Source organism: Rhinoraja longicauda, chromosome 18, assembly GCF_053455715.1.
Source record: "Rhinoraja longicauda isolate Sanriku21f chromosome 18, sRhiLon1.1, whole genome shotgun sequence".
NCBI lineage: Eukaryota > Metazoa > Chordata > Chondrichthyes > Rajiformes > Arhynchobatidae > Rhinoraja > Rhinoraja longicauda.
In genome coordinates this window covers 19,115,499-19,143,495 of record NC_135970.1, presented here as the reverse complement: position 1 = coordinate 19,143,495, position 27,997 = coordinate 19,115,499, and the positions used below count along the sequence as shown (strand labels likewise).

The 27,997-nt window shown below is 45.7% G+C and overlaps 1 protein-coding gene across 1 annotated transcript in view; it reads left to right on the top strand.

Annotated features, from left to right (window-relative positions):
* Positions 1-11,869: 11,869 nt before the first annotated feature.
* LOC144602301 (acyl-CoA (8-3)-desaturase-like) overlaps positions 11,870-27,997 on the top strand; it is a 38,962-nt gene continuing 22,834 nt past the window's right edge. Inside the window, exons 1-4 of the mRNA XM_078415241.1 lie at positions 11,870-12,211; positions 22,899-23,009; positions 24,928-25,125; positions 25,938-26,039. Coding sequence (XP_078271367.1) covers positions 12,029-12,211; positions 22,899-23,009; positions 24,928-25,125; positions 25,938-26,039 — 594 coding nt within the window. The 5' untranslated portion in view covers positions 11,870-12,028. The remainder of the gene's footprint in view (positions 12,212-22,898; positions 23,010-24,927; positions 25,126-25,937; positions 26,040-27,997) is intronic.

Below are 27,997 nucleotides of genomic sequence, written 5' to 3'. Positions count from 1 at the left end.
AGTGGCGGTGTCACAGCTCTCGTCTGCAGGCATTGGCTCGATTCTGATCTTTCGAACGAGTCGGGGGCTGACACTTCTCCAAGAGTTTGCAGGGGAACCTCCGTCCAACGAGATGACTGCCAAAGCGGCGAGGCGCGGCGAAGAGTTCCTCCGCTGTGTTGCCCAACTTGCCAACCTTCTCAATTGCGTTGAGTTCTATCTTCCTCCTTTGAATCGGATACACAGACAGGATCAGATGTTTCCCGACTCGCTGCCCCGGGACGAAGGGTTGGTTCCTCCTCGCAGTGTTTCCCCAACTCTCACTCTGTTTCGCAGAAAGAAAGAACTGCAGATGCCGGTTTACGCACAAAGGGGGCACGAAGTGTCTGCAGTAACTCAGCGGGTCAGGCAACATCTCTGGAGAACATGGATAGGGGACGGGTCTCGACCCGAAACGTCGCCCATTCCTCTTCCCCAGAGATGCTGCCTTGGTCGCGGAGTTATTCCAGCATTTCGTGTCTAATGCATAGGGGACGTTTCTAGTCGGGACCCAACTTCAGACACGATTCTGTTTCATTCAGTCTGAAGAAGGGTCCCGACCCGAAACTTTGCCTGTTCATTCCTCCACATACTTCCATCTCTATCTCTGTCCTGCCCACTCCCCTGACATCAGTCTGAAGAAGGGCCTCGATCCGAAACGTCACCCTTTCCTTCGCTCCGGAGAAGCTGCCTGTCCCGCAGAGTTACTCCAGCATTTTGTGTCTACCTTTGATTTAAACCAGCATCTACAGTTCTTTCCAACACATCCCTCCACATATGCTGACTGGTCCGCTGAGTTCCTCTAGCGCCCACAGTGCATTCTGAGCCTCACTGCGCCAGAGGCACGGGATCGATGTGGCGCAATGATAGAACTGCTGCCTTAAAGCCCCAAGGACCGGGTTTGATCCTGACTACGGGGTGCTGTCTGTACAGAGTTTGTACGTACTCCCTGTGACTGCTTGGGTTTTCTCCGGGTGCTCCGGTTTCCTCCCACACTCCAAAGACGTGCAGGTTTATAGGTTAATTGGCTTTGTTAAAGGGGCTCATGTTGCCGACCTCCCCGTGGTGAGTCCTGTCAACTAACCTCAGTCACGCGATCGACAACAAACAGAGACAGCAGAAGCAGAAGCAGCTTCATAACTTCTGCTGCCTCAAACGCAAGAAGAAGAAGACTTTGGTAAAAGTTGAAAATTGGCCCTAGTGTGTTGGATAGTGCTAATGTATAGGGATTGCTGGTTGGCGCAGACATGGTGGGCAGAAGGACTTGTTTCCATGCTGTTTCTCTTTATCTCTAAAGTCTAAACGGACAAGGAATAGTGCTGCAGTTGGGTATCTGAAACTAAAGAGAATGTTGCAAATCACCAGTAGATTAAGCAGTTGAGTTATTGCCAGGTGGATCACTTAGAACCAAAGAAGGGTCCCGACCCGAAAGGTCACCTATCCATGTTCTCCAGAGATGCTGCCGGACCCACTGTTCTCCAGCACTTTGTATCTTTTTTTGTAACCCTGTCTCTGCAGTTCCTTAATTTATACATTTTTACAACAGTAGTGACCATTTCTAACGCAAACAGGAAAAGCCAGATATTTGAAATGATTGAATTCAGGGCAGGACTTGAGAGTAAGGAGTAAGTGGGAGGAGAAGAGAATAAGGAGCATTAAGGATGGAAATGGATTAAAAAACCTATGCACAAGAGGCAAGCAAGGAGCAAACGTGGGTGAAGCCACATAGGTGGGGGAGTCCATCTATCCGAGGCAGAGGGACGGGACTGGAAACAATGCATGTCAGAGGGTGCAGTAGTTTAGTTTAGTGATACAGCATGGAACTTCAGCCCACTTCATTCCGCACCGACCATAGATAACCTGTTCACACTAGTTCTATGTTATCCCACTTTCTCATACCTTTGTGTATACTTCCTTTCCACTAGGGACAATTTTTAGAGGCCAATTAACCTGCAAACCCGCACCTCTTTGGGATGTGGGAGGAAACCAGCGGAAACAGTTTAAGAATAAGGGGTAGGCCATTTAGAACGGAGATGAGGAAGAACTTTTTCAGTCAGAGAGTGGTGAAGGTGTGGAATTCTCTGCCTCAGAAGGCAGTGGAGGCCAGTTCGTTGGATGCTTTCAAGAGAGAGCTGGATAGAGCTCTTAAGGATAGCGGAGTGAGGGGGTATGGGGAGAAGGCAGGAACGGGGTACTGATTGAGAGTGATCAGCCATGATCGCATTGAATGGTGGTGCTGGCTCGAAGGGCTGAATGGCCTACTCCTGCACCTATTGTCTATTGAAACCCATGAGGTCACAGGGAGAACGTGCAAACTCCACGCTAACAATGCCTGAGGTCAGGTTCGAACCGGGGTCCCGGGTTGTGTGAGGCGGCGGCTCTACCAGCTGTGCCACTGTGAAGCATAGCTGTGGTGATGACAGCGGGTGACTCAAGCAGGGAAGAATTGAACAGCGCCCATCCCCACACCACATCTGACATCATCCAATGTGAGTGGTCAGCCCTTCTATATGAGCTCCACAAGGAATCGCAGATGCTTGATCTCTTCAACAAAACACAGTGCTGGAGGAACACAGCGGGTCAGGCAGCATCTGTGGAGGAACAGTCCGAAGACTGAAGAAGAGACCCGACCCGAAACTTTGCCTGTCCATTCCTCCACAGATGCTGCCTGACCCACAGAGTTTCTCCGGCACTTAGTGTTTTGCTGAGGATGGGAATGATTTGGAAGAGAGGGAGGGATTTCAGGTGCTAACAGACCTGCAGCAGAAGATCGGCAGAGCCGCAGCTGAAATTAAGTGAATTAAAATGTTTGTCAGCGTTCTCTTGCCAATGATTTGTTACACAGTGGCATTATTATTTCTCAGCTCCTGCCATTTAAGCACAATAATATAATCTTTCAGCAAAGTATCTTAAACAACTAATCAAAGTTGCAATTTTGTATTTGAATAGACGGCCTGTTCCTTTGAGTTAAAGAGATACGAAGAGTCAGGAGCACAAGCAAGTCTATTTGTTAAAGTGACCGAGCGAGCAAGGGCACAGAGTGTGGTTAATCAAGGTGACATCTATCTGTGTGGGAGTATGTAAAGGATGACAGGGAGTAAAACAGGCTTGCACCAGGAATATCTTAGTTTAGTTTGGAGATCCTGCATGGAAGCAGGCCCTTCACCCTCCCGAGTCTTCGCTGATAGAACTAATTCTCACTAGTTCTGTGTTATCCCTATTCTATGTTTTTCGGGGTGGCATGGTGGCGCAGCGATTGAGTTACTGACTCACAGTGTCAGTGACCCAGGTTCAATCCTGACTACAGGTGTTGTCTGTACGGAGATTGTATGTTTTCCTTGTGACCGCGTGGGTTTTCTTTGGGTGCTCCAGTTTCCAACCACACTCCAAAGACATACGGGTTTATAGGTTAATAAGTTTAAACAAAAAAAAGATTTTTGATGCTACAATAGCTCGTGGTGCATAGGTCCAATGGCCAATTTCAATGTTCCATTCTTTTGGCTTTAATCTCAATGTGTGTCATTGTTACCACAGTATCAACAAATGAAGGTAATCTCCCACTCTTAACTCTTTCTAGTGTTGAAGTCCTCTATCAAGTCCGCAGTAACTCGAACTATTTCTTCTTCTCCCAGCTCCTGTCGGGCAGAAAATACAGAATCTTGAAAATGCATGCCATCAGACTCAGGAAACAGCTTCTTCCCCACTGTTATCAGGCTTCTGAGCAGTCCTCCCATAAGTTAGGGTACTGTCCCATTCACCTCTACCAGTGTTGGCATGCTCCAACACTGAGAACTATATTCTGCAGTCTGTATCTTCCCCTTTTCTCTACCCATTGTACTTGAGTTTGCATTTATGTACATTATTATCCGATTTGTTTGGATAGCATGCAAAACAAAGCTTTTCACTGTAAATCGGTACACGCAACAGTCATAAATCTAAACCCAGAACCTAATTTATACTTCTTTAATCACGGGTTACACTATCAAGTTCCCACTATAATAATCATTTAACTTCCTCATTTGTACATAAAAATCACGAAATTGTTGATGCTGGAAATGTAAAATAAAACCAGAAAATGCAAAACATTCAGCAGGTCTGGCGCATTTATGGAAAGAGATGTTAATATTTAAGGCTGGATTCTGTTGTTATTATCTTTTTCATTTCTTTTTACATGTTGTCTATAATGCCTGGTATTTTAATTGGACAAGATTAACTAAGTTCATAAGACATAGGAGCAGAATTAGGCCATTCGGCCCATCAGGTCTACTCTGCCATTTGATTAAGGAAGATCTATTTTTCTCCTCTCAATCCCATTCTCCTGCCTTCTCCCCGTAACCTTTGGCATGCTTAGTGTACTGTGTACTTTAAAGTGTGCGGCCTTATATACCTCCAGAAGATAATTAGTAATTCACTACATTAAAATGTTTCTCTTTAGATGGATCACATCATGTAACTCAAAACAGAAACATTGTTTCAGATGTAACTTTCACTGTTGTTAAAATGAAAAAAGGGCAGAAATTGATTTTGAAAAATTATACAAAGTGCTAAAATGTAACATTTATCTCTGAACTTAGAGAAAGGGTAAATTAAAGTTGAGGTTCATAATAGAAATGCTAGTCACCTTTGTAAACATTCTCTCATATGTATTGACAGAGTTCTCTTGCCATTACTGTGATTGTTTTGGGAAAGGGTTTTTAGATTAAAAGTATATGCATTATGAAATTATGACATCCGTTCCTATGTTCAAAATTTGAGAATTAGGTGAAAAAACAATAAATAGAAGCCAACAGAATCTTAGAAATGTGTGTAAGTAAGAGAAGAAATTTAGCTTAATCAACCTCCTGAACATCATTTCAACAACATCAAATGAAATTCCAAAATGATTAGGCTTGGAAGTCTGGAAAACCACTGATAAAAGTTGCAACAATAGCTCGGGATGATCGATAACACTCGCAACAAAGACTGGGCAAGAGGAAAACCAGTGAGTCTTCATCACATTGTGAAAATCTGGTGGATAAAAAACCGCTAAGGAGACTCTGTATACTGACAGTGCATTTGTCAGGCAGCTGGCAAAGTGAGTGAAAGGGAACAAGTTAGAACATAGTGTCCTTTTGAAGGATGGATCATTGTGCAGAATGTTCCGTACCCCTAACCCTCTGACTGATGCTGTGCCTCATATGTGTAGGAAGATTAATACTAATCCTAGATGGGTAGATGGTCTGATCTGGATGTGTGGGTCTGAGTGGTCCCCTTTGATCCTAGACATCGAAGCTTAGAGCTGAACCAAACAAACTAGATTTTTAGATTTTATCTACTAACACTTTTACACATTTATACTAATGTTAGTAGTATGGTTAACATTTATAATAGTTCTGGAAGAGCACAAATGGATGTGTATGATATATTTGTATAAAAATGATACTTGGCATTTCAGGTCTATTTTAATGTTCATGTCAACATTATAATTGAGCAAAATACCTTACAATTATATTATGTGTGCTACTGTCCCGAACAGTAAATTCCAGGCTCTAATTTTTAAAAGAAGTGGTAAAAATATTATGTGCAGGAAGGAACTGGAGATGCTGGGTTCTACCGAAGATAGACATCAAGAGCTGGAGTAACAGCAGGTCAGGCAGCACCTCTGGAAAAAAGGCATAGGTGACATTTCGAGTCAGAACCCTTCCTCCAAAGGTAAAAATATTATTTATTCTGCATTTATGGGTAACTACAACTCAGTTTTCGTATTCTGAGCCCAATGGCTCCTACTTTACTATTCCATGTTAACAATGTTTCTCACTTCAACTATTTCTCATTTCTACTCCCATGTCCTTGCTCAAAACATAATAATTATTATTATACCAGCAGTAATTAATTGTATTCTGGTACCACAGAGGACGTCTGAGTTGGAGCCAGTAAAAAACACATTTGCTATAATTTTTGGATTTGGAACTCATTAAGATATAGTATTAGAAGATGGTATTTTAATCTTATGACTATCAGGTATCATTATGTTGCCTTTTAAAGAATCTCTAAAATATGGCCTTCCACCTAAACAATCCATCTTAAAGTTGCCTCCCTGAAGGAGTCATCATGAAGGATAGAAAATAAGAGGTTGGACATACATTTAATGTTTAGATTTAGGTTAATTATCGTCATGTGGACTGAATTACAGAGAAAATAGTGTTTTGCATGCTATCCAATCAAATCAGATAATACTATACATAAATACAGTCAAGCCAAACTCAAAAGTGCATTAGGTAGATTAAAGTGAAAGATGCAAAGTGCACAATTTAGTTCTCAGCATTGCCGTGCAATAGTCCTAGAAACACAGTCTAATTTCCACGATGGGGACAAAGTGGAATCAGATAGTACCCTAGCTTGTGGAAGAACTGTTCAGAAGACTGACAACAGAGGAAAATAAGCTGTTCCTGAGTCTGGTGAATGAATAAGTTTATTGGCCAAGTATATGCATAAACAAGGAATGTGCCTTGGTGCTCCACTCACAAATGACAACACAAGCATACAGTTAACAATTAACAATTAAGAATAAAGCATAAACACATCAAACAATAAGGATACAGCATTACAGTCTAAACATGTGGGTGAAAATAAACCAGAGCAAAAAAGAGACTACAGACTTTGGTTATTGAGTAGAACTACTACTTGTGGGAAAAAAAGCTGTTTTTATGTCTGGCTGTGGCTGCTTTGACAGTCCAGAGTCGCCTTCCAGACGGAAGTGCTTCAAAGATTTTGTGGCCAGGGTGAGAGGGGTCAGAGATGATCTTGCCTGCTCAGTTCCTGGCCCTTGCAGTTTACAGTTCGTCAATGGGGGGAAGGTTGCAGCCAACAACCTTCTCAGCTGTTCGAACGATCCGTTGCAGCCTCCGGATGTCGTGCTTGGTGGCTGAGTCAAACCAGACCATGATGGATAAGGTGAGGATGGACTCAATGATAGCAGTATAGAATTGGACCATCATTGACTGTGGCAAATTGTGTTTCCTTAGTTGCCGCAGGAAGTACATCCTCTGTTGGGCCTTTTTGACTGTGGAGTCGATGGTGGCCCCCCATTTAAGGTCCCTAGAGATGATGGTTCCAAGGAACTTAAATGACTCCACAGTTGTGACTGTGGTGTTGTTGATCGTGAGTGGGGGGAGGGGAGGGGGAGTCTACAATTAGTTCACTGTCTTGAGAGCATTGAGCTCCGGGTTGTTGCAATAGCACCAGGACACCAGCTGTGTCACTTCCCCTCTGTAGGCAGATTCCTCCCCATCCTGGATCAGTCCAATCAGGGTTGTGTGATCCGCAAACTTGAGGAGCTTAACAGAGGAGTCTGTGGAGGTGCAGTCATTGGTGTAGAGAGAGGAAAGGAGAGGGGAGAGTACGCAGCCTTGCGGTGCTCCTATGCTGAGGGTCTGCAGGTCCGAGATGTGCTTTTCCAGCCTCACATGCTGCTTCCTGTCTATCAGGAAGTTGATGATCCACTGACAGAGGGGTTCAGGCACAGTCAGCTATGAGAGTTTGGAATGTAGTAGCTCTGGCACAATGATGTTAAATGCAGAGCTAAAGTCCACAAACAGAATCCTTGCGGTCTAGGTGCTGGAGGATGAAATGCAGGCCTAGGTTCCCAGGATTATGTTTCTGTTTCTCAAACCTGCAGTAAAACTCGTTCAGGTCTTTGGTCAGTTGACGATTTTCCTCTTGTAGCTGGTGAATTCTTGCAAGCCCTTCCAAAAAAGAGTCATGAGCTGAGAACTTGCTCCTCAGCTTCTCAGAGTACCTTTCCTTGGCAGCTCTGATTCCTCTTCTCAGCTTGTACTTGGCCTGCCTTCCGAGGTCTGTATCCCCACTCCTGTAGGCCTCATCTTTTGACTGGCGGAGCTGTCTGAGTTCTGCTGTGAACCAGGGCTTGTTGTTATTGAACCAGATCCGGGTCTTCGTGGGAATGCAACTGTCCTCGCAAAAGCTGACGTAGGATGTCACAATGTCTGTGTACTCATCGAGGCTGGTGGTTGCTTCCCTGAACACATTCCAATCAGTGCAGTCAAAGCAGGACTGTAGTTTTTCAATGCCCTCGCTCGTCCACCTTTTCGTTCTTCTGACCACAGGTTTAGCAGATTTTAGTTTCTGCCTGTAGGTCAGAATAAGGTGAACTAAACAATGATCGGAGAGACCCAGAGCCGCCCGAGAAACAGAGCAATATGCGTTTTTGATTGAAGTGTAGCAGTGATCAAGTGTCCTCTCCCCTCTGGTGGGGCAGGTAACATGAAGTCTGTACTTTGGGTGCTCACGACTGAGGTTGACCTTGTTAAAGTCCCCCAAAACAATGACCATGGAGTCCAGGAAGTCACTCTCTACCCTCAATACTTGGTCAGCGAGTTGCGTTTGCGCTTCACGTACGCAGGCTTGGGGGGGGGATGTAAACTCCAGCGAGAATAAAAGAGGTAAATTCCCTCAGAGAGTAAAAGGGTTTGCAGTTGATAAAGAAAGATTCTAGATTGGGGGAACAGAAGTTAGACAGTACCGTGATGTCGCTGCACCAGTCCTGGTTAGTGTAGAGGCATATTCCACCTCCTCTTGATTTTCCCGCTGCCTCTGTGTCACGGTCCACTCTGTGTAGTTGAAAGCCAGCCAGTTGCAGCGCATTGTCCAGGGTTGACTCACACAGCCAGGTCTCGGTGAACATCAGGGCAGCGGCTCGAGAGAACTCCTTGTTAGTGTGACACAGGAGTTGTAGTTCGTCCACTTTGTTGTTGAGAGAACGTAGATTTGCGAGGAATATACTCGGGAGCGGTGTGCGTAATCCTCGTCGCCGGAGTCGGGTGAGTCCTCCAGAGCGCTTCCCATGGGTCCTCGTCCGTTTCAAGACCTTGAACGCAGCCACAGCCTCGCCGACGAGTATGTCCAAATAATCCAGCGAGTAACAGAAATCTGGAATAATGTTTGAAGGTACCGTATGTCTGATGTTAAGGAGTACCTCTCTCATGAAAGTGATCTTTGTGGGATTTCCGCAGATAACACAAATGAACAAATACATACAAAACAGCAAGGAGCAGTACACCGTGGCAGCCATTGTCAGCGCCAATGAGGTATTTGAAAAAAAAAGTGGTGTGCACTTTCAAGCTTCTGTACCTTCTGCCTGAATGGGGAAGAAGGGAAAACCAGAGTGGGAAATGGCTCTGATTATGATGGCTGCCTTCTTCAAGGCATTGTGAAGAGGAGATGATGTCAATGGTAGGAGGCTGGTCTGTGGGATGGACTGGGCTACATTCACAACCATGTTGCTAAATTTAAGTTCACGATACAATCCAACACCGATAAATGCTAGAATGACCAAACCATACAAAAACACCAATTCTCAAATTGGTAACGTAAGAGATGGCAGATGTTGGAACCTTGAAGAAAATCAAAGTGCTCTGGGAACTCAGCAGCTCCACCAGCACTTTGTGATCTGCTCAAAAAAGTCTTAGATTACAGGTGCAAGATGAATGAGTTGATCAGTGACAATGTAGCCATTGAACATGACTTAGTTGGGAAGGATAGGGGAAGTAGACCGTGTTCTTGTTTCTGTTTTTTATTTAGGAGGATAAAGGCATGAATAGGCTTAATAGTGATTATTGTTACAATTCAATAGTCTGTCTCAGACCTGTCTGAGCATTCCTCTGGAGATGGAGATGAACAATAGATCACAGTCTGGATGGGACACTTTATAAAATAGAAATGCTGGATTGGCCCATTGCAGAGAACATGACGTTTGACAACAGTTTATTAGACTGAATGGAAAGGGATAATGCCAGCATGAAGATTTCCACCTTAAAATTCTGTTCAGGGATTTTGGTTCTTGGCTACAGCCTCCACTTTCTATCAGAGTGGAGAGAGTCCACCAGTCTTTAGAACAGGCTGGTATTTAAGCTGGGGATCCCTAAAGGGGAAACAGAGAAAGTAGTAAGAGCAAACAGGTAAATGGTCAGGAACGTTTTGGAGGGTCGTGGCCAAATGCAGGCAAATGGGGACTAGCTTAGATTGGGCATCTTGGTCAACAAGAATGAGTTGGGCCAAAGGGCCTGTTTCTGTGCTGTATGAATCTATGAGAAGACCATTCAGCCTGAGGGGGCAATTTTACCATTTAATGTGATCACATCTGATCATCCAACTCACTATCCAGATCCCACCTTGTAACCAAGCTGCCATTCAGTCATTTGCTTTGGAGTGGGGGCGATTTTCAGCTGCTCCAGTTTTCCAAATCTGGCAAAAATGTTATCAGGTTTCTAGGACAACATGGTTGGTGTAATTTGGATTTTCATATGTTCATAAGTCATAGGAGCGGAATTAGGCAATTTGGCCCATGGAGTCTACTCCGCCATTCAGTTATGGCTGATCTATCTTTCCCTCTCAACCCTATTATCCTGCCTTCTCCCTGTAATCTTTGACACCCTCACTAATCAAGCATTTGCCAATCCTCGCTTTAAAAATACTCAATGACTTGGTCTCCACAGCCGTCTGCGGCATGCAGAAGCTAAATGCCCTTCAAAGTAATTCTAAATTGAAAGATGTTACCATGTTTGCAGTCTGGGACATAAAGGCAATATTTGCTTTGTGGAAATAGAATTCTCCTGCAGATAAAGTAAAAAAGCCAGACAGCATCAACAAGGACCCACACCAACCTGACAGTGCCCTCTTCTCCCCTCTCCCAACATGCAAAAGGTATAGAAGTGTGAAAATTCCAGATTCAGGGACAGTTGCTTCCCAGCTGTTATCTGGCAACTGAATAATCCGACCACAACCAGAGAGCAGTGCTGAACTACTATCTACCTCTTTGGTGCCCCTCGGACAATCCTTGATCGGACTTGGCTGGCTTTATCCTGCACTTAACGTTATTCACTTATCATGTATCTGCACGCAGTAAATGGCTCGATTATAATCATGCGTTGTCTTTGTAACTCGGAACAAGTGACAATAGACTAAACTGACTTATGAACTTATGAAAAAGAACTTGTTAATTTGGCTGGCATGGACGTGGACGAGTTTAGAAGAAAGAGTTGACCTTATGAAATTTGTAACATAACGAGGAATCTTTGACAGGGTATAGTTTGATAGAGACTGTATGTGCTGGAATCTGGATCAAAACACAAAGTGCTGCAGGAACTCAGCAGCCCAGGCAACAGGATGGAGGGAATGGCCCGGTAGTGGGATCCACAGCCAGAGATGGTCTCCCTCTTTTCATCTCTTTTACCTGCAGGTTTACATCATGTGCAGCTTCGAAATACAGTTCTGAATCGACAACTTTCTTTCCCCGAAGACAGACACAAAATGCTGTTGTAACTCAGCGGGACAGGCAGCATCTCTGGAGAGAAGGGATGGGTGACGTTTCGGATGGAGACCCTCCCGGAACATCACCCAGTCAGTCCTTCTCTCCAGAGATGCTGCCTGCCCCGCTGAGTTCCTCCAGTACGCAGTAAGTACATGAGCTGAGAGCGTTGTACAAACGGTTGAAACCAGCATCTGCAGTAGCTTCCTAAACTTTCCCCCCACCACCACAGTTTTTTCTCCCCGCTTCTTTGCTTTCACCTCGCTAAATCTGCCGAGGTTTGGTGCGAATGATCCAAACCCGCACGAAAGCCGCTCACCGCGTCCCGACATCAACTGGTTCCCTCCACGCCCTCGATGCCTGCCTGCCTGAGCCCATCTGATGTCCACCAGCCGCCAATCACCGGCCAGCCCTTGGCCGCCTGTGCCACAACTGACCAATGGCGGTCAGTCTCCGGCCGCTTCTTGACCCATCGACCAATCACGACGCGAAGAGTCCGCCGCACACCCACCAATGGGGGGAGAGGAGCCGTCATTGGCGGGACCACCCAACAGGAGCCCCAGGGGCGCTTCTCCACCGCCTGATGCTGGATGTGCTCCTGAAGCAGGGTCCAAGGACCAGGGGCCAGGGGCAGAGCGGAGGGATGGCGGGGGAGCGAAGCCCGGCCCGGGACTGAGGGTGGAGATACCTACCTCTCCATCAGTGATGGGCTCCAGTGAGCAGTGTGGCGGCCAGCGGGTTTTCACCTGGGACGAGGTGCAGAGACACTGCGGCCGCACCGACCGCTGGCTGGTCATCCGCAGGAAGGTCTATGATATCAGCGAGTTCAGCAAGAGGCATCCGGGAGGCGCCCGGCTGATCGGGCACTACGCAGGGCAGGACGCCACGGTAAGAGGGGCACCACCTCCTCCTTCCCTCTCGTTTCTGGCCAAATTCCTGGCGCTCATGAGATGGACGAGTTTACTGATCAATCCTGAGAGAGAGGAAAAGGTCACTCGCCACTGATCAGCGATCACCTCGTTAACGTGGAATAGTACAGCACAGGATCCGGCCCTTCGGCCCAGAATGTCTGTGCTGAACACGATGCCAGGTTAAACCAATCATTTGTATTATGCCTGCACGTGGTCCATTTCCTTCAAGGAACAAGAATGTGGTTTAACAGTCTGAAGAACTTCAATCTGAAGAAGGGTCTCGACTTTTCTCCAGAGATGCTGCCTGACCTGCTGAGTTACTTCAGCATTTTCTGTCTAACTTCGGCGTAAACTGCATCTGCAGTTCATTCCTACACAGTAATTTAGTTTAGTTTACTATTGTCATGTGTACAGTGTGTGCAATGAAAAGCGTTTTGTTGTTGTGTGCTATCCAGTCAGCAAGACTATATATGATTACAATCAAGTTGTCCACAGTGTACAGATACAGGATAGAGGAACTTGGAGATCACGTACGATGTGCATCACTTTGTTGAATATTTCAAATGTTAGTGGTTGATAAATGAAGTAAGATAACAGAATTGCAGGGTAGGAACTACAGAAATCAATTATTACATCTAGTTATTGTCAAGTTATTGACTGAATGAATCTGATAATTAACATTCCCGGATGAATAGTTTTAGTTTAGTTTCATCTATTATTGTCACATGTACTGGGGTACAATGAAAAGCTTTTTTGTTACATGCCATCCAGTCAACAAGACTATGCATGATTATAATCAAGCTGCCCACAGTGTACAGATACAGGATAAAAGGTGTAACCAGACAGTGTAAGATAAAGTCCAGTAAACTCCAATTAAAGATAATTCCAGGGTCTCCAATGAGGAAGTTGGTATGTCAGGACTGCTCTCTAGTTGGTGATAAGATGCTCCGGTTGCCTGATAAAAGCTGGGAAGAAGCTGTCCCTGAAACAGGTGGTGTGTGTTTTCACATATTTGTACCTGCTGCCCAATGGAAGAGGGGAGAAATGGGAGTGACCAGTGGTGAGACTCATCCTTGGTTATGCTGGTGGCCTTGCCAAGTAAAGCACAACATCCCCTCGATCCAGAGTGTCTATGCTGAACATAATGCCAATTTTAATTATTTTCTTCTGCCTGCTCATGATCCATATCCCTCCATTCCCCACATATCCATGTGCCTATTTAAAATCCCCTTAAATGCCACTATTGTATCTGCGTCCACCATCACCCCTGGTAGTGCATTCCAGGCATCCACCATTCTCTGTTAAAAAAAAAACTGACCCCGCTCATCTCCTTTAAACTTTGCCCCTTTTTCCTTAAATGCCCTCTCGTCTTTTGACATTTCCACCCCTGTAAAAAAGTTTCAAATGTTTACTTTATGCCTCTCATTACTTTATATGCTTCCATCAAGTGTTTTTACAGTTTGGCTATGTTAACTTGTGAGTAAGTTATCTTTTTACACTGGAATTTTGAAGGATGAGAGGAGATCTTATCAAAATGTATAAGATTATTAAGGGGGTGGACACGTTAGAGGCAGGAAACATGTTCCCAATGTTGGGGGAATCCAGAACAAGGGGCCACAGTTTAAGAATAAGGTGTAGGCCATTTAGAACTGAGATGAGGAAAAACTTTTTCGGTCAGAGAGTTGTGAATCTGTGGAATTCTCTGCCTCAGAAGGCAGTAGAGGCCAATTCTCTGAATGCATTCAAGAGAGAGCTAGATAGAGCTCTTAAGGATAGCGGAGTCCGGGGGTATGGGGAGAAGGCAGGAACGGGGTACTGATTGAGAATGATCAGCCATGATCACATTGAATGGCGGTGCTGGCTCGAAGGGCCAAATGGCCTCCTCCTGCACCTATTGTCTATTGTCTATTGTAATCTGTGTTATCGGCCTTGGATACGGTCTGTGTGGTGTTTGCACATTCTCCCTGTGACCCCATGGGTTTCCTCTAGGTTACCTCCCACATTCCAAAATACATGCAGGTGTGTAGGTTAATTGGAGTCCTCCAGTACTCCAACACCAGCCCAATGTCCAAGTTTGGAAGATTATGCCCAATTGTCTCTTCCTTCTCTCTGCAACTTCGGATGCATCCTATCTAGATGTGTTGATTGTTTCTCTTTCCACAGCTACTGCCTGACCAGCTGAGTTTTTCCAACTTGTTTGTTGCTGTCGTTAGCATCCGTCCATCTGTGAGAGATGATGGCGTGGCTTTGACGTTGACCTGCTTGGAGAGGGGACGTTTCATCTATAGTTGCATCTCCTGCTGTGGTTGACTAGGCCTAGGTCTTGAACCACAGGCTACGATGGTTCTTCATACCCTCCTGGAGGTCCTTAATCCACCTCAACAGCTGATTCCTAGTTGTCAGTGCCAAGGTTAAAATTTGTCATATCTCTTTTAATCGTATCCTTGTAGCAAAACTTTGGCCAAACCATTTGTGAGAAAACAAGAAATAACAAACAGGAGTAGACTATTTCACAGCTCAAGCCTGTTCTGCCATTCAATAAGATCATTGTTGATGTGATCCTAGTGCCTGTCCTCTATAATTTTCACCTCTCCATTTGACCAAAACTCGATCTATTTAACAATTCAGCTTCCAGAACTCTGATGTAGAGAACTCCATATATACACAAGAGATAAAGAATTTCTACCTCATCGGCGTCTTAATTAGTGGGTGATCCTTTATTCTGAAAATTCATACCATAGTTTAGATTCCCCATAAGGGGAAAACATTCGTATCAAAATCTACAGACAATGTTTCAGGTCTTGAAGAAAGGTCACTACCCCAAATATCATCCATTCATTCTCTCCATAGATGCTGCCTGACCCGCTGAATTCCTCCAGCACTTTGTATCTTTCCCAAGATTCCAGCATTTGCAGTCTTTTGTATCTCTATCAAAATCTATCCTGTCAAACCACCTCACAGCCGTACATTTCAATCAGGTCACCTCTCATTCTTCTAAAATCCTCCGCTTACAGGCCAACCAAATTAACATGGTCCTCATTCATCAAACACTGCATCCGCTGATCAGTGTGGCAAACTTTCCTTGAACTCGTTTCAATACCATTGGAAAGGTACATGCATAGGAAAGGTTTAGAGGGATATGGGCCAAACCCAGGCATCTCACCTACCTCCATTTTTCCTAAGAATGTAGCATGCAGCCTCTTCTTTGATAAACAAACAGCACTTTTTGATATTTGGCGTTATTCGCTCTCACATTATCTGCTAACATACTCGCTTACACTCAGTCCGCATGGGCCTACGTAATCTCCCAGTTGCAAATATTTTAACTCCCATTCCCATATTGACCTTTCTGTCCTGGTTCTCCTCCACTGCCACACACAAATTGGAGAAGCAGCACCTCATATTTCGCTTGGGCAGCCAACAATCCAGCGGTATGAATAACTCATGGAGGGATTCTGATGATCAGAGCAATTCATAGCTGCAGTCCAATCCCCCCAAAGATCTAGTAAATACTGTACACGAAATCCTAATCAATAATCCAAGAGGTAGAAAATTAACACTTGTATTGTTTGTCTTTCATGCATTTTGTTATGTTTAATATTAAACATAAAAACTGATAACGATAAGGTTGCATGTTCTGCAATGTTGTGGACTTCCTCAGATGGGTAAGGCCCATGCCCTATACTATAGTTCCTTTGTCGTGGTATCTTTAACATAATCCAAATAAAAGTAAGCAAATCGGGACCAATATTTACAGAAACCCAAGCATAAATTACATCTAAATGAACATCGTATATAAAAGTAATTTTGCCCTATGCCAGTTCCACCCATAAAATGGGTGACCAAAATAACCGGTTTCCACCGATTACACCTGTTTAAAGAACCTCCTCATGGTGCTCATTTTAAGAGTTCAATGATAAACATCTATCTTATTAAGCAAAAATTAACGTGAATTGATCATTTAAAATTGTTACTTAACCCACAGAGTTCATTCTCCAACTCTTTACCTCTACCCCCACTACAAATGTGCTAGTGCAGGGGCCTCCAAACTTTTCAGCATGAGGGCCACATTATATATTTGGCACATTTTTGTGGTCCGTAGGAAAAAATAAAGAAGTGTGAGTTTTATAAATTTAATGAACTCAAAAAAGTTTAGACTAGGTTACGTCAGATTAGATTAGGAAAGGTTAAACCAGGTTAGGTTAGATTAGAGTTTACATTAGGTTTATATGGCAACAAATAAATAATATTCAATTTTTAAAAAGAGCTTGAAATATTGGAATGTATATACCGTAGGTATCCAATTATTTATAAAACAGAGAAAATACAGTGACCACCACTGGGGGAGAGAGCAGAGAGAGAGGGGGGGGGAGGGAGGGGGGGGGAGGGGAGAGAGGGGGGGAGGAGGGGAGGAGGGGAGAGAGTGGGGGGGAGAGAGTGAGGGGGAGGGAGAGAGTGGGGGGGAGAGAGTGGGGGGGGAGGGAGAGAGTGGGGGGGGGGAGGGGGGGGGAAGAGGGAGAGTGGGGCGGTAAGAGTGAGGGGGGGTAGAGAGTCGGGGTAGAGGGAGCAGCGGGTGAGACTGGGAGCACGGGGAGGGTGTCAGAAGGTCCGGTGAAGGAGCGCCGCCACTTGCGGGGGCTGCTCTCCCCTCTCTCTCTATCCAAGAGCCAGCGAGATCTGCTCCGCTCCTCCACTCTCTTCCCCGGCCTCGTCCCCCTCTAACGCAGCGAAATAAGAACAAACACAAGTGTGCTTGTTGTTGTCAGAAGCCCCGCATCCCTGGGGTGAGTGGCGGCGAGGAGGGAAGTTTCATTTGTGGTTTTTTCTTATTTTGCTGCGTTAGAGGGAGACGGGGCCGGGGAAGAGAGTGGAGGAGTGGAGCAGATCTCTCTGGCGCTGGGAGAGAGTGAGAGAAGGAGGGAGCAGCCCCCGCAAGTGGCGGCGCTCCTTCACTGGACCCTCTGACACCCTTCCCCTCCCCGTGCTCCCGCTCTCAGCTGCTGCTCCCTCTACCCCGACTCTCCCCCACCCCCAATTCTCTCTCCCCCACCCCCAATTCTCTCTCCCCCCCCAACTCTCTCTCCCCCCCCCCCCACTCTCTCTTCCCCCCCCCTACTCTCTCTCTCCCCACCCCCCCACTCTTTCTCCCCCCCCCCCTCGCTCTCCCCGGGGTGAGCGGCGGTGGTGGTGAGGAGGGACGTTTCCTTGGGTTTGTTGTTTGCGAGGGGGCGCTGCGGTCTCTCGCCATGTCCCGGCTCGGGGTCGGTGGCGATCCGCTCTCCGGCGATCCTTCGCCGGTAGCTTCTGCCTCCAGTCCCCGTTGTCTAAGAGCTTGCCGCGGGCCGGATGTGACCCGCGGGCCATAGTTTGGAGATCCCTGTGCTAGTGGATCAAATCTGTTTGTCCTGGTGATGAGATCTGTGTGCATTTAGCTATGCACTGATTTAATAGTGGACTTTTGAATTGTTCCTGATTGTATCATTGCCTCTAATTCTCTGTGTTGCCATGGTCATGACTTTTCACTGTAATTTCCTCAGCCCATTGTGTTTACTGCAGTTGGTTCAGATTAAACTACACTGTCATTCGGTAGCAGTACAACTTTATGATTGGCAGTTCCCTAGTTTCAGATTCCTTACAATTAAATGCTGAAGATATTAAAAAGAGATACCAAGTGTTGGAATAACTCAGAGAGTCAGGCAGCATCGCTGGAGAACATGGATAGGTGACGTTTTGGGTCGGGAAACTTCTTCAGACCCATGTTTCGGTTGGGTCTCTTTTTCAGACTGGAGATACTAGAGCTAATTATAGTCATATAGTCATACAGCGCGGAAACAGGCCTTGACCCAACTTGCCCACATCAACCAGCATATTCTATTTGCCTGCATTTGACCCATATCCATCTAAACCCGTCCTATCCATGTACCTATCCAAATGTTTCTTAAACTTTGCAATACTACGTGCCTCAGCTACCTCTTCCAGCAGCTCATTCCATACACCCACCACTCTCTGTGTGGAAAGGTTAATCCTCAGGTTTCTATTGAATCTTTCACCCCTTACCTTAAACCTATGTCCTCTGGTACTTGATCCCCTACTTTAGGCAAGAAACCATGTGCGTCTACCCAATCTATTCCTCTCATGATTTAGTACACCTCTATAAGATCGCACCTCATCCTCTTGTGCTCCAAGGATAGAGTCCTAGCCTTCCTCAACCTCTCCCTATAGCTCAGGCCCTCGAGTCCTGGCAACATCCTCGTAACTCTTCTCATAAACCAATTGTTTAAGGAATCTCCAAATGAGCAACTCCACAGCTAGGTATCATCTGGCCACCTAACATTAGCAGATCTGACAATTAACAGTCCTAAACAGGGTAACTGCAGCCTTGTGTGAAAATCTATTATTTCTCAAATGCACCACAGTCTTGTTTTGAGTATTCTTTGGGGACAAATTTGAGCAGGGCATTGGCAGGTGGAATTTAATCTGGCAAGTGCAAAGTTATGTATTTTGGTAGGTTAAATAAAGGTAGGGCATATCTGTTATTTGCTGCCAGAGGAGATGGTGGACTCAGATACAAACATTACGTTCAAGAGACGTTCAGATAGACGACAAGACTATATGTTACTTTCCACTAAACAAACAATTAGGTTGCATGCTCTTCAATTTTATAGACTTGCTCAGATGGATAAGGTCCATACCCTATACTGAGGTTGTGGTTTCTTTGTCTAGAGTACTTTGAAAAGAATCCAAACTGGGCAGTACAGTGCGCAGTAGTAGAGTTGCTACCTTACAGTGCCAGAGACCCATTTGGTCCTGATTACGGGTGCTGTCTGTACGGAGTTTGTGCGTTCGCCCCGTGACCACATGGGTTTTCCCCGGGTGCTCTGGTTTCAACCCACACTCCAAAGACGTACAGGTTTATAGATTAATTGGCTTCGGTAAGTTGTAAAATTCCCCCTAGTGTGGAGGAGAGTGGTAGTGTACAGATGATCACTGGTTGGCGTGGACTCGCTAGGATGAAGGGGCTGTTTCCGCTGTATCTGTAAACTCTAAAGTCTAAAGTATTGGTTACAAATAAAATGAGTCAGATCTGTGCTAAAGTTCATAGAAACTCAAGCTTAAGTTACGTCAAGTGTAAATCAACTTCACACGTTAAAATAATTTTGCCCTAAGGCAGTTCCTTCCACATGATGGGCTACTGATATAAAGTGATGTTCCACACATTGCAGCTGTTCAAAGAGTCTCTTAATAGTGGGCAATGCATGGAAGGATATGGATCAAATGCAGGCAAATGGCAGTGTAGAAGGGCAACAAGGTCAACATGGATGTGATGGGCCAAATGGCTCATTCTGCGCTGTACAACTCTATAACTCTCAATCCCAGTGAAATCAGCCAACTGTATTGATGCAGTCATTGTACAAATTGTGCAACAGGAACAAATTTGTTCACCGCCCTTCTCTTTGTTGTTAGGAACACATCATTGCAGCTCCTAAATGGGCTGATCCACCACCGTCACTCAGTTACAGTTTATGCTGTTTCATTGTTCTCGTGACATGGGCCAATGTTACTTAGTTCCTTCTTTTTCCATCTGAGGACAGCTCTCACCTCACTTGGGTGGCACGGTAGCGTAGCGGTAGAGTTGCGGCCTTACTGCGCCTGAGACCTGGTTTGATCCTGACCACCGGTGCTGTCTGTACGGTGCGGTTTACTCCCACATTCCAAAGATGTGCAGGTTTGTAGGTTAATTGGCTTCAATAAAACTGTAAATTGCCCCTAGTGTATAGGATAACGCTAGTGTACGGCATGATCGGCGACGACTCGGTGGGCAGAAGTATCTCTCTAAGCTAAACCTGATTCTCATAGTCTCTTGAAGACGAAATAGGAAACCATTTGTGATGTGGTAACCATTTAGGAAAAGCAATCTTCCATATTTACAAATTCCACCAAAAACAGAGATTTATTATCATTAAACCAGCAGATGTGTAGCGACAGACTTTACTTTTCACCAAAATCCCAACAACCACTTTTCAAGTTGAAGTGGATGTAATTTACCCCAGAGTTATACAATTCGACACGATATAACTTTATTTATCCCAGGAGGGAAATTGATCTGCGAACAGTCATAAAAACACAAAATACATGAAACATGAAATTAAAATGATGAGTGGAAAGGATTGGGGATGTGCAAAGATTGAAGGGGGGGGGGGGGGGGGAGGGGGGAGTCAGTCTCGGTCTACTCCATGACAGAAGGGAGAGGAGTTGTATTTTTCGACAGCCACAGAGAAGAAATGTCTCCTGTGGTGTTTTGTCCTGCATCTTGGTGGAACCAAGGTACTCCGCAGTTGACCAGTGTGTCATTGAAGGGTGTATTGTCCAGGATGCTCCGCAGTTTGAGGAGCATCCTCCCCTCCAAGACCACCTCCCATGAATCCAACTCTGCCCCCAGGACAGGGCCAGCCTTTCTGATGAGTTTGTTCATCCTATTGGCGTTCCCAGCCTTCGCCCTGCTGCCCCAGCAAACGGCAGCGAAGAAGATGGCAGTGGCTACCACTGATTGGTAGAACATCTGCAGCATCTTACTGCTGACATTGAAGGAGCGGAGCCTTCTCAAAAGGTACAGCCGGCTCAGTCCCTTCTTGGCCTCAGGGTTCCTGGACCAGTCCAGTTTACTGTCCACTCCAAGGTATTTGTACTCTGTGGTAAACTGCACATCCACACCATTGATGGAGACAAGAGACAGGGGTGTTCCTCTCCTCCTAAAGTCCACAATTAACTCCTTACTCTTGTCGCTGTTGAGCTGCAGATGATTCAGCCCACACCAGTCAACAAAGTCGTTGACTACACCTCTGTATTCAGCTTTCCTCCCCTCACTGATGCAGCCCACTATTGCAGATTCATCCGAAAACCTCTGCAGGTGGCAGGAGTCCGAGTTATATCTGAAGTCCGAGGTGTAGATGATGAACAGGAAGGGGGAGAGAACCGTCCCCTGTGGGATCCCTGTGTTGCTCACTACCATGTCTGAGACACAGTTCTGTAGCCTGACATATTGTGGTCGTCCAGTCAGGTAGTTGGTGATCCAGGACACCAATGGAACATCCTCCCGCATCTTCGTCAGTTTGCTCCCTAGCAGTGCAGGCCGGATGGTGTTAAAAGCACTGGAGACATAAAACAACGTCTCTCACAATGCTTCCCGGTTTATCCAGGTGAGTATAGGAACGATGGAGCAGGTGGACGATGGCATCCTCAACCACCATCTTTGTTTGGCAAGCAAACTGCAGGGGGTCCAAGTAGGGTTTAACCAGGGGTCGCTGGTGCGTGAGCACCAGCCTCTCTAAGGACTTCATGATGTGTGAAGTCAGCACCACCGCTCTGTAGTCATTGGAAGAGCTGGGGCGTGACCTCTTTGGTACAGGAACCAGGCAGGATGTCTTCCACATCACAGGAGCCCTCCCCAGCCTCGGGCTCAGCTTGAAGATGTGCAGATTATCAACTCAATTCTTCACTTTAGAGAGTCTGTCTTACTCTAATGCTTTTAGTTACGCAACATTTGTACGGTTTCATTGCCATATCGTTTACCGGAAACCTTACAGTCACACTCAGTGAAGTCTCTCTGAAGCTGATGAAGTAATCATAGGGCACACCCTGCTCTAAGTTGGTGCTGTGAGTGGCAACCAAGAACACAGAACCTCAGCTACCAACTGGGGCAGCTGGCAAACAATACAACTTTCAACTGGTACAATCCACCTTTGCCATCTTCCACCTCCTATAAAAGGACGTACCTTTAGAATGGAGATGAGGAGGAATTTCTTTAGTCAGATGGTGGTGATCTGTTGAATTCATTACCACAGATGGCTGGAGAGGCGAAGTCAATGGTTATTTGTAAGGCAGAGATTTGCAGATTCATGACTATTATGGGTGTCAAGGGTTGTGGTGAGAAGGCAGGAGAATGGGGTTGAAAGGGAAAGATAGATCAGAATGGCAGAATAGACTTTATGGGCCAAATAACCATATTCTGCCCCTATCACTTGTGAACTGCCGCCTCACAACCTGTGGCAAGCTCAAGGGCAAGACTTCTACGTGTGCAGGTGAGCATTCCCTCACTTCTCCGCATCAAATATTTTATTTCCTAATCAAGAATTCTTGGCACTTTATTCCATTGATATTACTGCAACAATTTGTGCTTCAGCTGTTCTTTAACACTGCAAAAGATTTGCATTGCCTGACTGCAGACATGTCATACATTGTTGCAGAGTTGTACCAACATTCATTGTATCTCCTCTGACATTCTCCCCCAGATGCCTTGCTCTATCCATTGCCGTTGCCTCCTGCAACCATCAGGGTATGAGTTCTGGTTTAGAATCAGGTCATTTCAACCTTATCTTCAAATGAGGATACAGAGTGCTGGATTAACTCAGCATGTCAGGCAGCATCTCTGGAGAATATAGATAGGTGGACCCACTAGTTTTTGTTAACCAGCATCTGCAGTTTCTACACTGTATCTTCAAAAGATCTTTTTAAACCTTGGGCACAGTTCTGTATGATCAGGCCTGGGTTTCTCGATTTAAATAAAAAAGCTTTTGATGAATTTTTAGTTATTAAATTGCCAATTGCACAACAATGACTGTAGAAATAAAGTCATATTAGGATAACAGTAAGTCTCTTCCTTTCAGGACCCATTTACGGCCTTCCATGTTGATAAGACGCTGGTGAACAAGTATCTCAACTCCCTGTTGATTGGAGAACTTGCACCTGATCAGCCCAGTTCAGAATCCTGGAAAAACGTGAGTACTTTCTCCAGTCGATGTTCTGTACGGCATATAGTTCATAAGTTATAGGAGAATAATTGGGTCATTCGGCCCATCAAGTCACTCCACCATTCAATCATCTTTCCCTCTCGACCTCATTCTCCTGCCTTCTCCCCATTACCCCTGACATCCATGCTAATCAAGAATCTGTCAATCTCCACCTTAAAAATATACATTGGCTTGCACACCCATCTACAGCAATGAGTTCCACAGATTCACCACCCTCTGTCCAAAGAAATTGCACCTCATCTCCATTCTAAAGATACATCCTTTTATTCTGAGGCCGTGCTTCAGGTCCTAGACTCTCACACTCATGGAAACATCCTCTCCACATCCACTCCATTCAGGACTTTCACTATTCGATAAGTTTCAATGAGTTCCCCCCACACTACAGAGCATAGAACTGGGCTGTGAGCTGAAGATCACAGAGGCTGGTGCTCACAAAACACAGAGTTCACTGAACATATGATCGTGCCTGGTTTGCACTTCGATGGTGCATTATTGGAGTGAGCTGAGCCATACCCTGACAAACACCCTCCACATGGAACCGTGCTGTCCTGCAGAGGATGTCCGGCTTCCACTGGGACCTGCTGGGAGTCTGGAACTTGGTTGCTGTTGACCGGGGCCCCCTCCCCCGGAAGGCGATGGCCTGGTCATGAGAGCAGCTGGCCCTTGTCCCGCCCCACCGGGTGTCGGGGAACCTCGAACGTGTGTAGTACTTGCGGCTGAGCAAACCCTTGCTCAGCCGAAAGTACTCGTCAAACCCAGGCGCCATAATCCTTCTTGGGAGCCGGTCCCACACAACATGGGGCTCCTCCTCCACGCCCTGCACTTCCTTGCCCTTGTCCACCGTCCGGACACAAAGTGGTGGTCGATGCTGCCTTTCGGTCGCGAGAGGTCCCTCTAAGCAGGGATTCTCCCCCTCTACATCGGGGACCTGGGGTGGAGGGTACTGCACGGAGGAGTCCCTTGCAACCTGTTTCTCTTGTGGTTCACAGACTCGCCAGCCGCCTGCCACTTTTGCCGGCTGGAAGAGTCTGTATACCACGCGTTTATGAAGTGTGTGAGGTTGCAGCCCCTGTTCCAACATCTAAAGGGGCTGCTCCTTGCCTTCTGCCCCACCATCCTCATCTTTGGACACCCTGTGCGGAGGGGAGAGCGTAGGGGTGAAGATGTCCTGGTTGGGTTGCTCCTGGGCCTGACCAAGCTGGCCATCTGCGAGTCACGGCGCCAAGCAGAAGAGGGCTCTGCCCGAGCCGGCGGCCTGCCCCTTTTCCGGGTTTACGTCAGCGCCCGGATGGTACTTGAGAGGGACTACACACTGCCCACGGGCACTCTGGGGGATTTCCAGGACCATTGGGCTCCGCGTGGGGTGGAAGTCATACTCAATACGGATTGTAATATAGTTGTATAGTCGTTATTTAGTATATTTGTTTGTCTTGTAATATGGTGGTGGGTTTTGTTTTGATTTATTTTATACTGTAAATATTATTGCTAATAATTGATTAAGTTGCTTTGGGTTAAAAAAAACAACAACAAAAAACAGTACATGGAACAGTACATTTATCTATGCAGAACATGATACCAAGACCAACCCTTATCTGCCTGTACATGATGCAAAACCCTCCATTCCCTGCATATCCATGTGCCTACCCAAAAGTTTCATATCACGCCAGTCATATCTACCTCTACCACCATCCCTGGCAGTGTATTCCAGGTGCTATCATACGCTCATGACAGTGAACTCTGTGTTGCTGTGTAAAAAAGGCACAGAGGCCTTTTTGTCTTTCCACAGATGCTGCCTGACCACCTGATTGTTTCCAAGATATTCCGATTTTATTTCACATTGGCAGATTTTTTGTTTGTGATTTTAATCGCCTTTTGTATCTTTCAGGTACAGGTGACAGAGGATTTCCGAGACCTGCGTGCTGTTGTGGAAAGGACAGACTTCCTTCAGCCGAATAAGCTGTTCTTTGTGGGACAACTGGCTCACATCCTGCTCCTTGAACTGGCAGCCTGGCTCTCCCTTTGGTATTTTGGTGCCTCTCTCTTCCCCTTTCTGATCAGCTTAGTTCTGCTGAGCACTGTGCAGGTGGGTTTTCACCTCGATGGTGCACAATTAGATGATTTTTTCCTGCAGTTGGCAAGTTACCTGGAGTTTGAATTGCTTGCAATAGACTACATTACTCAGTCCGATCGATCTACATCATTTAACATTTATAAAGTTCTTGCAGCTATGATTCATGTTGACCTCTTACTGAGTGGGCCGCTATGAACTATATGTTACTCCATAAAACTAGAGGACTAGTGGAATGGATGAGATGGTCAGTAGAACGTCTGAAGATGGCTTCTGAACACAAGATGTATATTGTCCTAATAACTTTAGGGTTATTCTAACCAGTAGACTCGGGATCAGTTTGAACAATAATCTGGGATACAATGCAATATCTTTTAACTTCCCCACATCATTGAAGTGCCATAGTAATCATATACCAGTGCGACTCTGACCTGCCAAGGTAAAGGGGATGGTGGGAATTGTTGCGACTAACTGGGGCGGCACAGTGGCGCAGTGATAGAGTTGCTGCCTTACAGCGCTAGAGACCCGAGTTCAATCCGTACTATGGGTGCTGTCTGTATGGAGTTTGTACATTCTCCCTGTGACCGCGTGGGTTTTCTCTGGGCGTTCTAGTTTCTTCCCACTCTCCAAAGACGTGCAGGCTTGTAGGTTAATTGGCTTCATCAAAATTATAAATTTTCCGTAATGTGTAAGATAGTGGTAATGTACTGGTTGGCATGGACTCGGTGGGCCGAAGTGCCTTTTTCCACACTATATCTCTAAAGTCTAAAGACCTCTTCAGTACGTTTGGCACCTAACTGTAAATCTCCCGTGTGGTTTGTTCGCAGGCACAGGGTGGATGGTTGCAGCATGACTTTGGACATCTCTCCGTGTTCAGCAAATCGAAATGGAACCACCTGATGCACAAATTTATTATTGGTCATCTGAAGGTGGGTAACACTGCATGTGGAGGTTACTTCACCATTTTGTTGCTTGTTTACCACGACACAGCGAAAGGCTATTCACACCATCGGGTCCATATTGGCTCCCAGCAGAGCAACACCATCAATACTTTTCCCCCCTTCTTATTTCCTAGTAGCCTCGCAACTTATCACCCCTCACATACCCTTCATCTGCCCTTAAATTAATAAAACATAGAAGAGCACAGCACAGGAACAGACCCATCAGCACACAATGTCTCTTCCAAACATGATGTCAGGTTAAACTAATCTCCTCTGCCTGCATATCCATGTGCCTATGGAAAAGCATCTGAAATGCCATTATCGTATCTGCCCCCTGGCAGTGAGTTTCAGTGATTCTTTGTCACCTATCAAGAGACAAGAGCCAAATGTGTAGCGAAAAAGGAACAATTGTTGCAACGGCTTAATGGTACCCATAGATAACAGTCTAACTGTTTAACAGGGGAAAAAATAATCAGTTGAAACATTCACTATTAAAATGTGAAAAATTCAATATTATTGCAAAAATCCAAAGTCCTTAGTCCAAACCAAGCCATTTGTAGTTCCTAGTTTCATTAGTGTTTGTAGTGTTCAAGAGCCTGAACACCAAGGGGTAATTTACAATCACCAATTAACCTGTCAGCCGGACTGGGAAGTGGGAGGACTCCAGAGCAGCCAGTGGGAAAACCTTGCAGCCACAGGGAGAGTGTGCAAACTCCACACAGACAGCACTTGAAGTCAGGATTTCAATCCCTGAAGCTGTGAGGCAGCAGCACCAACTGTGCCACCTGTTGCTAACCTGTTGCAACTGCTGGATCATGCACTAAATATCAGCTCAGAAGAGTCTCGACCCAAATCGTCACCCATTCCTTCTCTCCAGAGATGCTACCTGTCCCACTCAGATACTCCAGCATTTTGTGCCTATCGTGTACTTCCTTAACATTGACTTTATTTGCCTTCCCTTTTCTACTTGTTCTGCTTGTGTTTTTATAGCCCTTGCACTTGTACAGGCTTGTATACGCTGGAATTTAGAAGGATGACAGGGGATCTTATTGAAACATATAAGGTTATTAAGGGATTGGACACATTAGAGGCAGAAAATATGTTCCCAATGTTCGGGGAGTCCAGAACCAGGGGCCACAGATTAAGAATAAGGGGTAGGCCATTTAGAACGGAGATGAGGAAAAACTTTTTCAGTCAGAGAGTTGTAAATCTGTGGAATTCTCTGCCTCAGAAGGCAGTGGAGGCCAATTCTCTGGATGCTTCCAAGAGAGAGCTAGATAGAGCTCTTAAAGATAGCGGAGTCAGGGGGTATGGGGAGAAGGCAGGAACGGGGTACTGATTGTGAATGATCAGCCATGATCACATAGAATGGCGGTGCTGGCTTGAAGGGCCGAATGGCCTCCTCCTGCACCTATTGTCTATTGCACCGCCTTCTCCTTCACATATACTCACCTCTGTGCGTATCTCTCTGTCGCTCTCTATCTCTTCTAGGACTTTTGCACCTGTCTCTCTCTGAGTATCTACCAGTCCTCTTCATAACTTGCTTTGGCTTTCTCTACTTTGCTGTGCCTAATTGTTTTTGACTTGCTCCATATTTCTTACTATTACTGCTTCCCACTGTTGTTGTAAGGTCATATGTAGTATTAGGCCATTCAGCCCATCAAGTTTACTCCCCCATTCCATAATGGCTGATCTATCTCTCACTCCTAATCCCATTCTCCTGCCTTCTCCCCATAACCTCCGACACCTGTACTAATCAAGAATCTACCTACCTGCCTTAAAAAATATCCACTGATGGCCTCCGCAGCCTTCTGTGGCAAAGAATTCCACAGATTCACCACCCTCTGACTAAAGACATTTCTCCTCATCTCCTTCCTAAAAGAACATCCTTCTTGTGCTCTCTTATATTTTGTGTTACTTTAGAATTTCTCAGATTGCATATGTGA